General features: G+C 48.0%; 1 protein-coding gene across 6 annotated transcripts in view; it reads left to right on the top strand.

Annotated features, from left to right (window-relative positions):
- Positions 1–18,025, top strand: part of LOC138785982 (phospholipid-transporting ATPase IK-like) — a 344,961-nt gene that overhangs the window by 55,430 nt on the left and 271,506 nt on the right. For all 6 annotated transcript variants that reach the window (XM_069962531.1, XM_069962533.1, XM_069962532.1 and 3 more), the window contains one exon: positions 15,601–15,699. In XM_069962531.1, coding sequence (XP_069818632.1) covers positions 15,601–15,699 — 99 coding nt within the window. The remainder of the gene's footprint in view (positions 1–15,600; positions 15,700–18,025) is intronic.

Raw genomic sequence — 18,025 nt, 5'->3', positions numbered from 1 at the left:
ATCATATAATTGTCAGGCCCTCTCTGTGCCCCCATATTGTAGTCAAGCCCCCTCTGTGCCCCCATATATTAATAAGGCCATCCTCTGTGCAATCATACAGTAGTTAGGCCTTACTCTGTTCCCATGTAAGCATCTTACATGTGTGAACCCCAAATGTAAATCAGAAGTTAATGACAGGCTGCAGCGATCGCACTGCAGCGTGTCATTAACTTCTTAAACACCGCGCGGCCGCAGCGTTTAAGTGTAAGTGACAGGGGGAGTCCCCTGTCACTTACCGATCGGGACCCCCGCAGTCCTGATCGTTAAAACAGACTGCCTCCGTGAGGTCCGATCGGTGATCTGCTCACTGAGCCTGCACAGGCAGGCTTAATGAGCAGATCACCTATCACCAGCGTCGGACTGGGCCATCGGGGGACCGGGGAAACCCCCGGTGGGCCCCGACCAGGAGTAGTCCCCGCCCCCCAGTCAGGGAACATGGTCCCCCCGCAGCGGGGGCCCCCGTGCTCCTCGGGGGCCCACTCAGCCGCCGATAGCTGGCCCGCACCTTCCCTTCCTTGTGATCGCAAGCGTGCTGCCGCCGCCGCCCCGACAGTTGAGCAGCTGCTGGTCCCGGCAGCGTCATCACCACTGAGCTCTGTGCGCGGTGCGGCTGCTAGGACTTCCGGTTCACGTAGCGCATACCGGAAGTCCCAGATGCTGCGGCGCGCACGGAGCTCAGTGTTGATGGCGCTGTCCAGGACCAGGAGCTGCTCGTCTGTCGTGGAACAGAGGAGAAGAGACCAATGCGCGTTGACAGGTGAGTTGTGTTTCGTTTTTTTTTTATCATAGGGGGGAGAGATGGACAACATGAGGGGAGGGGAGAGATGGACAACATGAGGGGGGTGGGGGAGAGATGGAAAACATGAGGGGAGGGGAGAGATGGACAACATGAGGGGGGTGGGGGAGAGATGGACAACATGAGGGGGGTGGGGGAGAGATGGACAACATCAGGGGGGGGAGAGATGGACAACATGGGGGGGGAGAGATGGACAACATGGGGGGGGAGAGATGGACAACATGAGGGGAGAGATGGACAACATGGGGGGGGAGAGATGGACAACATGGGGGGAAGAGATGGACAACATGGGGGGGGGGAGATGGACAACATGAGGGGGGGGATGGACAACATGAGGGGGGGAGATGGACAACATGCGGGGGGGGAAGAGATGGACAACATGGGGGGGAGATGGACAACATGAGGGGGGGCTATGGGGGGAGATGGGGGGAGATGGACAACATGAGGGGGCTATGGGGAGATGGACAACATGAGGGGGCTATAGGAAGGAGATGGACAACATGAGGGGGGGCTATGGGGGGAGATGGACAACATGAGGGGGCTATGGGGGGAGATGGACAACATGAGGGGGCTAGGGGGGGAGATGGATAACATGAGGGGGGGCTATGGGGGGAGATGGACAACATGAGGGGGCTATGGGGGGAGATGGACAACATGAGGGGGCTATAGGGGGAAGATGGATAACATGAGGGGGGGCTATGGGGGGAGATGGACAACATGAGGGGGCTATAGGGGGGGATGAACAACATGAGGGGGCTATGGGGGGATGGACAACATGAGGGGGCTATAGGGGGGAGAAGGACAACATAAGGGGGCTATAGGGGAGATAGACAACATGAGGGGGCTATAGGGGGTGATGGACAACATGAGGGGGCTATAGGGGGGAGATGGACAACATGAGGGGGCTATAGGGGGGGATGGACAACATGAGGGGGCTATAGGGGGGGATGGACAACATGAGGGGGCTATAGGGGGGGATGGACAACATGAGGGGGCTATAGGGGGGGATGGACAACATGAGGGGGGTCATGGGGGGAGATGGACAACATGAGGGGGCTATGGGGAGATGGACAACATGAGGGGGCTATAGGGGGGAGATGGACAACATGAGGGGGGCTATGGGGGGAGATGGACAACATGAGGGGGCTATGGGGGGAGATGGAAAACATGAGGGGGCTATAGGGGGAAGATGGATAACATGAGGGGGGCTATGGGGGCTAGATGGACAACATGAGGGGGCTATAGGGGGGGATGAACAACATGAGGGGGCTATGGGGGGATGGACAACATGAGGGGGCTATAGGGGGGATTGACAACATGAGGGGGCTATAGGGGGGATGGACAACATGAGGGGGCTATAGGGGGGATGGACAACATGAGGGGGCTATAGGGGGGATGGACAACATGAGGGGGCTATAGGGGGGATGGACAACATGAGGGGGCTATAGGGGGGGATGGACAACATGAGGGGGCTATAGGAGGGATGGACAACATGAGGGGGCTATAGGGGGGAGATGGACAACATGAGGGGGCTATAGGGGGGAGATGGACAACATGAGGGGGCTATAGGGGGGAGATGAACAACATGAGGGGGCTATAGGAGGGATGGACAACATGAGGGGGCTATAGGGGGGAGATGGACAACATGAGGGGGCTATAGGAGGGATGGACAACATGAGGGGGCTATAGGGGGGAGATGGACAACATGAGGGGGCTATAGGGGGAGATGGACAACATGAGGGGGCTATAGGGGGGAGATGAACAACATGAGGGGGCTATAGGGGGGATGGACAACATGAGGGGGCTATAGGGGGGAGATGGACAACATGAGGGGGCTATGGGGGGATTGACAACATGAGGGGGCTATAGGGGGGATGGACAACATGAAGGGGCTATAGGGGGGAGATGGACAACATGAGGGGGCTATAGGGGGGAGATGGACAACATGAGGGGGCTATAGGGGGGAGATGGACAACATGAGGGGGCTATAGGGGGGAGATGGACAACATGAGGGGGCTATAGGGGGGATTGACAACATGAGGGGGCTATAGGGGGAGATGGACAACATGAGGGGGCTATGGGGGAATAGACAACATGAGGGGGCTATGGGGGAGATGGACAACATGAGGGGGCTATAGGGGGGAGATGGACAACATGAGGGGGCTATAGAGGGGATGGACAACATGAGGAGGCAATAGGGGGAGATGGACAACATGAGGGGGCTATAGGGGGGATTGACAACATGAGGGGGCTATAGGGGGGATTGACAACATGAGGGGGCTTTAGGGGGGAGATGGACAACATGAGGGGGCTATGGGGGAGATGGACAACATGACAGGGCTATAGGGGGGAGATGGAAAACATGAGGGGGCTATAGGGGGGATGGACAACATGAGGGGGCTATGGGAGGATGGACAACATGAGGGGGCTATAAGGGGGAGATGGACAACATGAGGGGGCTATAGGGGGGATTGACAACATGAGGGGGCTATAGGGGGGATTGACAACATGAGGGGGCTTTAGGGGGGAGATGGACAACATGAGGGGGCTATGGGGGAGATGGACAACATGACGGGGCTATAGGGGGGAGATGGAAAACATGAGGGGGCTATAGGGGGGATGGACAACATGAGGGGGCTATGGGAGGATGGACAACATGAGGGGGCTATAAGGGGGGATGGATAACATGAGGGGGCTATAGGGGGGATGGAAAACATGAGGGGGCTATGGGGGGATGGACAACATGAGGGGGCTATAGGGGGCAATGGACAACATGAGGGGGCTATAGGGGGGGATGGACAACATGAGGGGGCTATAGGGGGGGATGGACAACATGAGGGGGCTATAGGGGGGATGGAAAACATGAGGGGGCTATGGGGGGATGGACAACATGAGGGGGCTATATGGGGCAATGGACAACATGAGGGGGCTATAGGGGGGGATGGACAACATGAGGGGGCTATAGGGGGCAATGGACAACATGAGGGGGCTATTACGGAGGAATCGACAACATGAGGGGGCCATATGGGGTGAATGGACAACATAAGGTGGATATCTATATTGAAGAAGGACAACTTGAGGGGGCTATATATATGGGGATGGACAGCATAAGGGGGGTACCTATATGGGGGATGGACAATATGGGGTGCCATTTATAAGGGGGACAACACAGGGGGGACCATATACTGTAAGGGATATATAGATATATATATAGAATGAGGGCGTACAGGGGCCAATACAGATGTGCAGTTTGTAGAGAGATGAGGATGGTGACATAGTGAGGAGCCTAATATGTTTCTCTGGCAGATTCTGTGGATTCGTGGCTCATAGAAGTTCTCATAACGGCCCAGGACGGATGGAGAAGAAGATGAAAAGGGAAGAACTCCGATCAGAAAAGACGTCCCCTGTGAGTCACCTGATATATTCGCACTGTAATGTATATGGTGTATAGAACCTGTGTAGAGCTGCGTCTTCCTCTATATGACTGGATGAGGTGATGGTGATCTGTGTACAGTGAATCTTATTCAGTAGCAGCGGTGGTGTTAGTCAGTATGTGGTGGTGTTAGTCAGTATGTGGTGGTATTAGTCAGTAGCAGTGGTGACGTTAGTCAGTATGTGGTGGTATTAGTCAGTATGTGGTGGTATTTGTTGCTTGTAATCCGGTACTGTGTTTTATTGGTTTTAGTATACTAGATTTGGTCAGTAACAATATAGTGATGGTATTGGTTGTGGTGTGGCGGTAATATTTTCCCCTTGTATACAGGATTTGGTCAGTAACAGTATGGCGGTTATATGTATGGTGATAATATTTCCCTCTGATATACTGGTATTATTGGTAATATCACTCTCAGTATACAGGATTTGGTCAGTAACAGTATGGCGGTAATTGTGGCGGTAATATGAATGGTGATAATATTTCCCTCCTATATAATGGTATTATTGGTAAAATCAGTCTCAGTATACAGGATCTGGTCAGTAATAGTATGGCGGTAATATGTGTGGGGATATTTGTTCTTTATATACTGGTGTTTTTAGTAGCTGTATGACTTTTGTATCTAAGTATACAGCGTTATCACACAAAGGAAATTGTCTTATAGCCCAATTACACCGGCCAATTATCGGTAACAAGCGCTCCTAGGAAGCCCCATGTAAAAGTGTCAGAGACCAGCTGACAAGCAAATGCCCGATAGTCGGCTGATTTGATCTTTTGTGCGGCTTTAAAAATCATTGCTGTCGGCTGCACATCTCTATATATTCCTGCTTTGCTGATTAGCAATCGTTTGCAGCCCCATATTGCCCCAAATCACGCCGTGTTAATGGACCCTTATTAATGTTACCATAGATAAGTATGGTGGCTGAAGGGTGGGCCCCAAGAATGATTTCCCCTGGTGGGCCCAAGGCACTCCAGTCCGACACTGCCTATCACACTAATCAATGCTATGCCTATGGCATAGCAGTGATCAGTGTGAATAATCACAAAAGTGTATGTAAAAGTCCCCCAAAGGGACTTAAAATGTATATAAAAAAAAAAAAAGTTAAAAACATTATTTCACTACCCCAAAGCCCCTCCCCCAATAAAAGTTTAAATTCCCCCCCTTTCCCATTATAAAAATAAAACATATAAAAATAAATGAATAAACATATAATATACCGTAGCGTGCGTAATTGTCCGATCTATTAAAATATAACAAGCGTCATTGCGATTGGTGAACGGCGTAGACGAAAAGAGGGAAAAAAGTGTGCGGATTACCGATTTTATGTTACATTATATATTAAAAAAAAATTATAAAAAGTGATCAAAACGTCCGATCTTCACAAATAAGGTATTAATAAAAACTAGAGATCATGGCGGGAAAAAAAATGACATCTCATCCAGCCCCGTAGGTGAAAAACTAAAACTGTTATATGCGTCACAATAGGCCCATTTTATTAATTAATTGCCAAAAAAAAAAATATATATATATATATAACATTAGTGAATCTGTGTAAACCTGTATATGGTTGTGTTCGGACTGACCTATAGAATAATGGTATCATGACGCTTTTACCATATAGTGCATTACATAGACACAGGAATCCCCCAAAAGTTACCATATTGCATTCTTTTTTACGATTTCACCAATTTATATCTTGATAAATAATAATTTTGGGGTTCCATCATACATGTTATGGTAAATGCCATTACAAAGTACAACTATTCCTGTAAAAAAACAAGCCCATATATGAGCTCTTAGAAGGGGAGGAGGAAAAAACAAAATCGCAAAGATCAAAATTTGCACGGTCCACTGGGTCATTTTGGGCCTGGTCCTCAAAGGGTTAAAAAAACCAATGCTTTACCTTCCGTCCTCCTGCCGGGTTCTCCAGCTCCCGGGACACTGACATTCTGCTCATCCAATTAGTGTGCTGTCCCACCGTAGCCACTGATTGGTTGAGTGGGATGTCAGTGACCCGGGAGCTGGAGAAGTCGGCAGTAGGGATGGTCCGAACCCGCCGAGGTTCGGGTTCGGCTGAACCCGAACGCTCGGCATCGGGTTCCCGCTGTCTGCCCGCTCCGTGCAGCAGGCGGATACAGCGGGAGGACCACCTGGAAAACTGGGATAAAGCCTATCTTGTCCAAGGAAGATACTTTACCCAGCAGATGGCGGCCATTAAACAAGGCAATACTTCACCTGCCCACCCTCCTGCCAGCTAGGGATGGTCCGAACCTGGTTCGGACGGGGTTCGTACGAACCCGAACCCTCCGCAATGATTACCGCTGTCTGCCCGCTCCGTGCAGCGGGCGGATCCAGCGGGAGGAACGCCTGGAAAACTGGGATACAGCCATAGCCATAGGCTGTATCCCAAGCAGGCAGGGTAGATAAGGAGACTCGGCACTGCGGTTGTGATTTACAGGCACTGGGAACACGGGCTTATAAGATGCATAAATCTATATGACATCGGTGGTGCTCTATATCATACAAATAGACTGTAGTAATCTTATCCAAGGAAAATATGAAGAGATATGGCACTCACCAATTTTTTTTTTTTTTAATTGTTTATTTTAAAAGTTTTTAAGTAATACAACACATGGAGTAAATCCGGAGATAATCCAGGTAACAAGGGCCTCAAGGCCTGTACAACTTATATATGGATCATGAAACAGCCATGCTGCTTCAGGTCAGCAAATAAACAGCAACATTCCAACTGGGGACAAATAAGACAAAGACGTGACCACGACAGACAGGGGGGATGAAGACAAGAAAAAAGGGGGGGGGGGGAGGGGGGGGGGGGACAACCTAGGGAACAAAAAGAGCATGTGGTAACTCAAGGAACAAGTGCAACCGTTTGCCCATTATGAAATAAGCCATAGTAAGTGTCCCACAAAGTCCAGGTTTGTTGACATTTTTCCGTTTATTGTGCCGCCGACATAAACTCTTGTCGTCTAACTTCCTGAATGCGATTCACCAACTCGATCGCTGAGGCAATCAAAGGTTGTCTCCAGTATTTGGCTAACAGACATTTTGCAGCGGTTAATACTGTATGTGAAGGAGCAGTCTGGCTGAGGACCTCGGCATAGTTTTAGGTGGAACATTAAGAATATAGGTCACTGGGCCCAAGGGTAGTATTCTACCCAGTACCACTGCTAATAAACCTTGTATTCCCTCCCAATAAGGAGAGAGCTTAGGGCACTCCCAGAAGATGTGCTGTAGGGTCCCCACCTCCCCCAGACATCTCCAGCATATTGAAGGGGCGTCAGGGTAAAGCCGATGGAGGAACTCAGGGGTATAATACCAAGAGAACAGTATTTTATATTGGTTTTCCCTAAAGGAGATGCAAGAGGATGATCTGGCCGCTTGTGACCAAATCAACTGCCACACCTGCTGTGGAAGCTTCCTGCCCAAGTATTTCTCCCATATATGGGTGAGAAATATCTTGGCCCTCAAGGGACGATATGAGCATAGAGTATATCGAGGAAATCAACCCTCTAGTGGAGGGATTACATTTACACAACCTTTCAAAGGCTGTAGGTTTCGGGAAGGGAGCATAGCCCGTCATTTCTGCTGCTGTGTAGGAGAGTCTCTCATGATAGGCCGCTGCCCTCAGAGGGAGATCTTTCCTCTCTCAACACTGAGAAAGGCAGAACCCTCCTGGAAAACGGGTCTACAATATCTGCAAAATGAAAAAGGTTGGCTACCTGCCAGGGAGCAATGGATTCATAAGTACAACCATCACTGATTAAGTTAGTATATATAATAGGTGCCAAGGGGGAGGGGGATGAGCGTAAAGGGAAGGAAGCACACACTTTGGACCACACCTCAATTGTATGTTTCATGGAACCAAGCAAGAGGGGGTAGTGTGCGCTCACAGGAGGCGCCCACAGCAACTCACAGGGATGGACGGGGGCCAACCAGATCTTTTCTATTTCCATCCACTTTGTATAAGCTGGTCTGATGGTCCAACTGGGGATAATTCTGAGGTGTGTAGCTAAGTAGTAGGCATAAACATCAGATAACGCCAAGCCACCAAAGTTTTTACCGGCTCGGAGCACAGATAGCGAGATTCTGTGTCGACCCCCCTGCCAAATGAATCGAAGTATAGCCCCTTGAAACTTCCGGAGAGCTGAGTGGGGGATAGTCACAGGGAGAGTTTCCACCAAGTAAAGGAAACGGGGAAGGACGTTCATTTTAATGACATTAATTCTCCCCAATAGAGAGAGGGGGAGGGTATACCATCTATTAAGATCCGCCTGGACCGCTTGAAACAAAGGGGGGAAATTACTACCATAAAGGGATTGATAGAGAGGGGTGATATTCATCCCTAAATAACGAATGGAGGTGGACACCCACTTGTATGGGAAAGCCGCCCGTAGGGAGGAGACTACAACCTCTGGGAGATTCACCGGAAGGGCCTCAGTCTTGTGGGAATTAATTTTATAACCCGAAAGCACCCCATAATTATCCAGCAGAGAATTCAGGTTAGGCAGAGAAACCACTGGGTTTCTGAGCGTCAGCAGTATGTCATCTGCAAAGAGCGAGAGTTTAAACTCTCTACCCCTAATCTGAATGCCCTGTACATCCGGAGACAGCCTGATGGCAGCCCCCAGCGGCTCGATACTAAGCACTAACAACAGGGGTGAAAGAGGACACCCCTGCCGCGTCCCATTTTGAATCCGAACCAAGTCAGAGGTAGCATGCGGTAATTTCACTCGAGCAGTAGGGCCCACATAAAGTGCACTCACTGCTTGAAGAAATGCCCCCGAGAAACCATAGTTTTGTAGGGTCATAAAAAGAAAACTGCCAGTTCAGCCTGTCAAAGGCTTTCTCCGCATCTAAACTAAGAAGAAGCCCCTTTGACTTAGTCCTATTCAAAACGTCTACCAGATCAATAGTACGTCTGGTGTTATCTCCTGCCTGGCGGTTGAGCAGGAAACCAACCTGGTCCTTATGGATCAGAACAGGCAAGATAGAACTCAGCCGCAGGGCGAGACGTTTGGTGAACAATTTTAAATCTGCATTAAGCAGGGAGATGGGTCTGTAGCTGGCCGGATCCGCTGGATCCTTGCCAGCTTTGGGGATAACCGTGATAAACGAGTTCAGCATGGTAGGGGGAATCGGGCGTCCTTCCATAAAGGAATTAAATAAGGCAATAAGGTATGGGGACAAAATATCTGAGAAACACTTATAATAAGAGTATGGGAGACCATCCGGTCCGGGTGATTTCCCATTGGGAAGACCTTTAAGGACTTCTGCTAGCTCTTCCCCTGACACCGGGCTATTAAGCACCCCTAAGTCCTCCGTTGTTAGTTTAGGTAGGTTACACAAACTCAGGTAGTCTCCTAGCAGACGGGTACGTGCTTGGCTATCCGTGGGTTATGTGTTAGGTAGAGAATAGAGAGAGGAGTAATAGGCAGAGAAGACGGAGGCTATCTCATCAGGATGATGTCGTAGGACCCCACTCCATCCCTAAGGACAAAGGGCGCGGACTTTGCCGCTTTATCCCTAAGCTGTGACGCCAAGAGTGAATGTGCTTTATTGGCTTTGTCAAAGTATTTGTGTTTGGTAAAAGAAAGTAGTTTCTCGGCATGAGTAACAGCAAGATCTTTTAGCTTGTTGCGTAACGTCACAATGTCCCTAAGTATGGAGAGGGAAGGCCTTTGGGCTAGTAAAGCTTCCTTTCTCTTTAGTTGTTGTTTACACAGCATGGCCTGATGAGAGGTGGATTTCTTCAGGTGAGAGGAAAGGGCGATGCAGCTACCCCTAAACACTTCTTTATGGGCCTCCCAGAGGGTGGAAGACTCAGAGACACTGCCCTCATTATCCCGAAAATAGTCCTTGAGAACCTGTGCCAGTTTATCTTTATGAACCTTATACTTTAAGAGCGACTCATTGAGTCGCCAATGACACCTCCTACTAGAGTAGGGTGATAACTGGAGGTCTATGGTAACCGGAGCATGGTCAGACCAAGTAATGGTGTGAATCTCGGAGTCTCTCAGTGCCCTGAGACATAATATGTTCCCTAAAAAGAGATCAATACGAGTGTGGGTAGAATGAGGGTGAGAGAAAAAAGTGTGGGGTGGGCAATTTCTCTGTGGGGTGGGCAACTCTCCAGAAATCAAAGAGGTGGTGTGACCTCATCAACCTCTGGAAAGCAGTGGCTAATTGAACTGTATGTTTAGGGGGGCTCGATGCCCCACTGCAGATCTATCCCATATCTCCGAAGGGGGGGGGGTATTAAAGTCTCCACCCAGCAGCAGCAATGACTGCGGCAATTTGGCTAATTTGGCATATATACGTTCCAGAAACCTCACTTGGCCCTCATTAGGAGCATATACATTACACAGAGTAACTGGAGTCCCCTCCAACTGTCCCTGAAGTACAACATATCACCCGCCAGGGTCTAAGTCAGCACTCTCTACATGAAGGGGGACAGAACTACGAATCATAATAGATACCCCTGCTGTTTTCCTGTCATTGGTAGCAGTATATACATTAGGGAATTTAAATTGGGCAAACTTAAACGTAGAGGACCTGTCATGGTGCGTCTCCTGCACAAAGGCTATGTCCACCTTTAAGTCATTTAGTTCCTTAATGAGCAATCTCCTTTTAATGTTGGAGTTAAGGCCCTTCACATTGAACGTCAGTAGGCGCACCATGACAGGAGGAGAGAAAGAACCCACCAATTATATATGTACCTAGGCCCCTTACCAAGGGACAGTGAAGACATCAAGACAGAGTCCCAGCGAGCCCTGTCTTGGGAAAAGAATTCAGGGAAACACTCCAAACACCGAAGAATGACATAAGCCAGACTGCTCCTGTCCTTGAGAGAATGCGCCAAGAGAAACCCTAACATCTGAAACAAGAAGGAAGAAACATGAGGGAGGGAAGACAAAGACAGATAACAACACACACACACGAAAAAAAACTGCAGTATAACCAAATACTCAGGGGGCCACCTGTGCCTCACCCGGACCCACCAAGAGCTAGGAACGACCAAGGTGAAGTCTACTAAGCATATACCCCACCCTTCGGACAAGCCAGTAAGGGCGAGCGGCAGGTAATACAGTGGGTGAAGGGGGAGAAGAACCAGAAGGAGGAGGAATAGAGGGAAAAAGACGGAGAGAGGGTCAAAACGTGATATAGGAAGGGGAGCACGATGGCTCGAGGGAAGCCGGGCGGTAGAAGACATAATCCACCAGCAGGCTAGGCTCCAATGCTACTAATGAGGAGTAACAAGATAGAAAGGTAAATGTGGAGATGGTTAGTAGATAATAACAGCGGGGTCAGAGGTTTAGTAAGTAGGTCTGGCAAGCTTTACACAGTCTGGGTCCATATTAATTCCTAGGATGAGGTCCACCCTTGGCAGACGTCTCCGGGGCTGGGCGCTTCCGCTGAGGGGGGACCGCCGTCCACACCGGTGGAGGAGGAGGGAGCGGAGGCAGAAGTTCCCAATCTTGCAGGCGTGGGGATGGAATGTCCAGTGTGGAGCAGAAGCGGTCAAGATCAGCCGCATCCTTCAATGTAGCTGACTTGCCGTCCCGTCGAGCGGTAAGACTGAAGGGGAAACCCCATCTGTAGGGTATCTCGTGGTCACGCAGGATTTGGAGGAGGGGGCGGAGACGTCTACGCTTTTGCAACGTGACCCAGGCGAGATCCGGAAGAAGCTGCAGGGTGATACCCTCGTAAACAATGTCTCTGAGTTTTCTGACTCGTGACATAATAGCTTCTTTCAGACAGTAATCGGTAATGCAGCAAATGACATCCCTTGGTAACGAGGAAGCATCTTTAGGCCGAAGGGCACGGTGAGCCCTATCCATTTTCACCCTGTGATCACGTGATTTCAGAATCTGATTAAACAGGTCCTCTAGTGTAGGCCAAAGCTCTGAGTCACGGATCTGTTCAGGAAGGCCCCGCCCCCTAATATTATGTCTCCGCCCTCTGTTGTCAATATCTTCCAAGCGTCTTTGATAGTCGCAGATCGCTGCGTGTTGATCAGTAATAGTGACATGTAGATCTTTAATATACATTCGGGTATCATCATGGTCTCCTTCCAGGGCATCAATGCGGTGGCCCACAGTTAGTAAATCTTGGCGTATCACAGACAGTTCAGCCTTAAATGTCTCTTTAACCTCATTAATAAGTCCTTTGAAATCATCCTTCGTGGGCATATTCATGAGGAAACGGGACCAATGGGAGTCCAAAAGCATGGGGTTGTCATCCCTGTCTGATATGGTGGATTGTGAGGACCACCATTCTGGCCTATCTACATCATGGCGACGAGAGGAATCACCCGCAGCATCCGGCTGTTGTGGCTGAGGAGAACTGGGGTCTCTGCTCTGTTGGAGCTGCTGCCCCCCTGCGTTCGCCCAGTTTGGGCTGAGGGACCGTGTCACGAGGAGCCCTTACCTCGGGTGCTGGTGAGCTGCAGTCCGGGGAAGCGCGGGCTTCCGTAATGGCGGATGCGGAAGCCACAGGAGGGGCGGCAGGGCGGTGATCACCAGGCTGGAATCGAGTGGCAGACGGGCTGAGCGGGGCACTCCTGAAGACTGCAGGGGTTTCCTGAGCCCAAGTGGGTGTCTGCCGAGGCGAGGGGGGTCCCTCCGGGGCCTCCAGAGTCTGGTGAGTACCTTGCTGAGCGGGAGAGCCCGGGGCTTTGTCTGGGCGCCATCTTGGACCCTTTCTTCTGCTGCGCAGCATTCAGGAAGGCGTCCATTGTACCCGTTTGTGGGGGCCCTGGGGTCTGAGATTTGCCAAGATTCTTCTGGGACTTCTTGAGCACCATAGCGCAGTGTTTGTCCCCCGACCTGGTGGGATAAAAAGCCACTGTAGCAGGTAGCGTGGAGCGGAGCTCTCCCTCTATGCGTCCGTCTCCATCGACTTCCGGTACCGCCCCCACGGCACTCACCAATTGATGTCTTCGTTAAGAGGTGTACTTTATTTCATCCACATGGGAAAACAGACAGGCACAAACACAGTGAGAGGACGCAATGAGCGCTAACAGCTGTTAGCGCTGATTGCGTCCTCTCACTGTGTTTGTGCCTGTCTGTTTTCCCATGTGGATGAAATAAAGTACACCTCTTAACGGAGACATCAATTGGTGAGTGCCATATCTCTTCATATCTTCCTTGGATAAGATTACTACAGTCTATTTGTATGATATAGAGCACCACCGATATATAGTCATATAGATTTATGCATCTTATAAGCCCGTGTTAACAGTGTCTGTAAATCACAACCGCAGTGCCGAGTCTCCTTATCTACCCTGCCTGCTTGGGATATAGCCTATGGCTATGGCTGTATCCCAGTTTTCCAGGCGTTCCTCCCGCTGGATCCGCCCGCTGCACGGAGCGGGCAGACAGCGGTAATCATTGCGGAGGGTTCGAGTTCGTACGAACCCCGTCCGAACCAGGTTTGGACCATCCCTAGCCGGCAGGAGGGTGGGCAGGTGAAGTATTGCCTTGTTTATTGGCCGCCAGCTGCTGGGTAAAGTAGGCCGTGGCTAACAGTACAGAGTAGTGGATTTTACTAGGGAACTTGCAGAGTGAAATCCGCTGCGATATGGTGTAAAGCTACCCTAAAAAGGATACAGTATGTTGACCCACAGCACATCTGACACATACAGCAAACACATTACACTATCCATATACAGACACAAACTGCACATTACATCAAGAAACAGGATGTACAGAATATAAACAGTGCATTATAGTCCTGCATCATCATGTGGTCCTTAAAGGGGTAGTCCACCCAAAAAAATTTTCTTTCAAATCAACTGCTGCCATGAAGTGACAGAGATTTGTAATTTACTTCTATTAAAAAATCTCAAGCCTTCCAGTACTTATCAGCTGCTGTATGCCCAACAGGAAGTTGTATTATTTCCAGTCTGGAGAGCAGGAGGGGTTTTCTATGGGGATTTGCTCCTGCTTTGGACAGTTCCTGACATGGACAGAGGAGGCAACAGAGAACACTGGGTCAGACAGGAAAGAAAACACTACTTCCTGCTGGACATACAGCAGCTAATAAGTACTGGAAGACTTAAGATTTTTTAATAGAAGTGAATTACAAATCTCTGGCACTTTATGGCACCAGTTGATTTGAAAGAAAAATTTTTTGGGTGGACTACCCCTTTAAACTGTTAACTACAATTCTCAGGGTGCACTGACCGCTACCATGCTGGGAGTTGTAGTTAACAGTTTGAGGAGCATAATGACAATATGACACATATGACAATACCATAGGCCCAAGAGCCATCTAGAGGTCTTAATTTAACAGTACAGGATGAAAGCTATGTGATCAAAACCTTTGCTGAGAGTATGGTTATCTTTGGTTGAGATTTAAATCCTGTACTCTACTTTAGAAACCCTACTCAACATTTCCCACCACCAACAGTTAGTCTCTTCTATATACAAGTCATGCAACCAAGTGATATGGTGATGTTGATGCTGGGATTCTGTCTCCTGGACCTATGATAAAAAAAAAAGAGAGAGAAAAGAAGATGGACTTATACAGTGCAGAAATTTGCCATGGAGAGATGCTCATTGCTTGAAAAAGTCGAAACAACGGTATACGTGTTTGGGTGAATAAACTCTCAACTTCACATTCAACTGGAGTCCTTCATCTTTATTGGTATTCGGTGGTGCCTGAGGTCGGTTACCTGGAGAGGTGCACCCACCAGCTAGAAGCTCCTGTGACTGGAAGTCTACACAGTGCAGTTCTAATCCACAACTATTTGCCATGGAGATAAGGATGTTGAGTGGTTTTAGTTTGTGGGGTCATTGAGTGTGTGTATGTGTATGTGTGTGTCTGTGAATGCAAAGTAATAAATGAATTTATGGTTATTAATCATTTTTGGCTTTTGGTTATTGTAGTGTGATTGTGACTGTGGTGTATATATTTTCTGTCACGTCTTTGCAATCGCACTTTATTTTTTCCCTATTGGTACTTAATGTATTTATTATTGCACGGAGCACTGTTGACATGGCTCGCAGGGCATACATGTACTGTACGTCCTAGAGTGGGAAGGGGTTAAGATCCTTTTGAAGTCAGGTAAGATCCGCAACAGGAACAGACACTCTTGTTCTCTATTGGCAAGAAGCTGCCTGTGGCAGGGGATATGAGTCCTGAGGAAAACCGTTAAACCTCCCTCTTGTGTATGTCCCTGTAGTGTACTGTACATTGTGGCATGCTTTTTATGCAGAATTTGTACTGAAAATTTGTAGCTTGTTTATTGTTTATTCAGTCTTTGCACAAAAGCAAATTAAAAAAAGACTTTCTCTTTTTTATATTTAGAGTATTCCACAGATTTCAACGCAGCCATTTTATGTTATTGTAATACCTATCCTATGTATACTGGTGGCACGAGGGCTACGAGATTTGGTAAATGACATTGTAAGTAACACACCAATTATATTTGAACTTAAATTTTTATATAAAACAAAGGTAAAAGTACAATATTAACTTTAAAACAATTTACCTATATTTAATAGCCTTTGTAAATCCTAGCCTATTTGTCAATCTCTTCATTAACCAAAAAAAGACAGAAAAATTGTCTTAGCCGGTGTAGCAGGCCAGATTTACCCCCGTCCAGATATACTTTGGCCTTGGCTATTTTATACCCCGGGGTATAAAATAGCCTAGGCCAGAGTATACCCGGTGTGTAAAATAGCCTAGATCAAACTATACCCTGGGGTATAAAATAGCCTAGGGCTAGCCCAAACTATAAAGTTTGTAAAATAGCCTAGACCAAACTATACCCCAGGATGTAACATAGCCTAGGCCAGAGTATACCCATCCAGGCCAGAATATATCCATTTAATGTCGAACCAGACCACAGTATACCCTGGGGGATAAACTTTATATATGGGGGTGTAAAACAGCCTAGGCCAGACTTTGTCTCCGGGCCATAATATTATTACTTCACTGGTTTTCTCACCCCTGTGCCAGGCCACAGTATACCCCAGGGGATATATATATTTGTACCCAGGGGTGTAATATAGCCTAGGCCATGCTATAAACATAGGTATAGTCTTGCTCAGGCCACAGTATACCCTGGGGGATAGACTCTATAGGGGTGTAAAACAGGACAGGCCAGACTATATCCCTCCAATTTATCATGTCACTGGCTTTCTCAGTTCTAGCCTAGGCCATAGTATACCCCAGGGGATATAGTCTATACCAGGGGGTGTAAATAGCCTAGGCCAGAATATATCCCTCCAGGTCATAATGTTATCACTTCACATTTTTTTTTCACTTTCTCTCTAATTTGTTGAAAAGTGCGCAGATCTTTTAATTTAATTATACTCAGATACACAGCTGCTTCTACTTGTTGGAAAATACAGTACAGTACTTACATTGAGCTGACAGTATATGGCGGTGTCCCATCACTGCATCATCTGCACAATTTTTTTTAACAGGAGGAGCTTGTTATGGGCTGCGCAAAATTTTATAATCATTATAAGACGCAAGTGCCTGGATTTATTGCACAATTTATGCCTAAGTCTGGGTTGACACTGCATTTTTTGCAGTCCAATTTTTTAATCCTTTATTGCAAACAAAAAACGGATTGAAAAACAGATCAAAAGGCAAGTCAACCACGTTTTTTGTGTATGCTAAAAAAAGGATGAATTTTTAGGCCATGTGCACACAATGTATATTTTCGTAAAAGTACGGCCGTTGCAAATTACAACAACGGACGTGATTAATAGAAAATATACGTTATCTGGCCTCAATGGAATCCCAGCCGGAGTGTACACACATAGTATATGCTCCAGCCGGGATCTCTTGCAGCGGCGTAGAAAGCTGACATGTGAGTAGAAAGCCCTGTCAGTGCACACTATGGAGCTAGCGGCTCCATCCCCACGCTCCATAGTGTGCAGTGGGGAGTTCTAAAGCGGGCGCGCATGGATGCGCCCGCATCAGAACTTTGCGGCCCTAAAGATCATCAAGATGATCTTTTCAGAGACCGGCCATTCCGTGACCTGGCCAGGTTTTGGAACGGCCGGTCTCTTACGTGGTGGGAACATAGCCTTAATCCATTTTTTGATCTGTTTTTCATTATGGAAGTTAATGGAAAAACTGATCAAAATGGAGGCACACAAATGCTTCCTTTTTTTCCATCCATTTTGCAAAAAATGGATGGGGGGGAAAAAACGGCTTGGCTACAAAGCTACGATAGAGTAGGATTTTGCGCAAAAAACTAAAATTTACACATGATAAATCTAATGAAAAATAGTTAATAGAACAGCCCCACTTTGCAAACATTTAAAAAAGAGAAACAGATTGCTGAACTCAGGGAGACCAGCCAAACGACAACACTGCTAGTGAAAGCTCTCAAACCAGTGAAGTCCTAGGTGCATTGCTCCCTGGGAAACATGAATATGCAAAAGAAGAGCCTGTGGAGCCTCATTGAAGAATTCCTGGAGGTATATCTGGCTAGTCCTGTGTTTTGAGACTCTTCAATGAGGCTCCACGAGCTCCTCTTTAACATTTAAAAAAGGCGCAGGCATTGGAAACTGATGTAAAATAGCACAAAACCCTTAATAAGTCTTGCATAGATATTCATGAAGTGCACAAAATCCCCTTATTAGTAATTATCCCCTTAAAGTAATTCTTGTGTATATCACTCAATGCTACTGATTTCATGGAGGTATAAAATGTCCTGAGGGGGTATGAATTGGCCTAGACAAAATATACCCCAGGGTATAATCTAGCCTAG

Source organism: Dendropsophus ebraccatus, chromosome 3 (assembly GCF_027789765.1).
Source record: "Dendropsophus ebraccatus isolate aDenEbr1 chromosome 3, aDenEbr1.pat, whole genome shotgun sequence".
Lineage (NCBI taxonomy): Eukaryota > Metazoa > Chordata > Amphibia > Anura > Hylidae > Dendropsophus > Dendropsophus ebraccatus.
The sequence above is the reverse complement of the archived record's forward strand: the minus strand, read 5'-3'. Positions and strand labels throughout refer to the sequence as shown.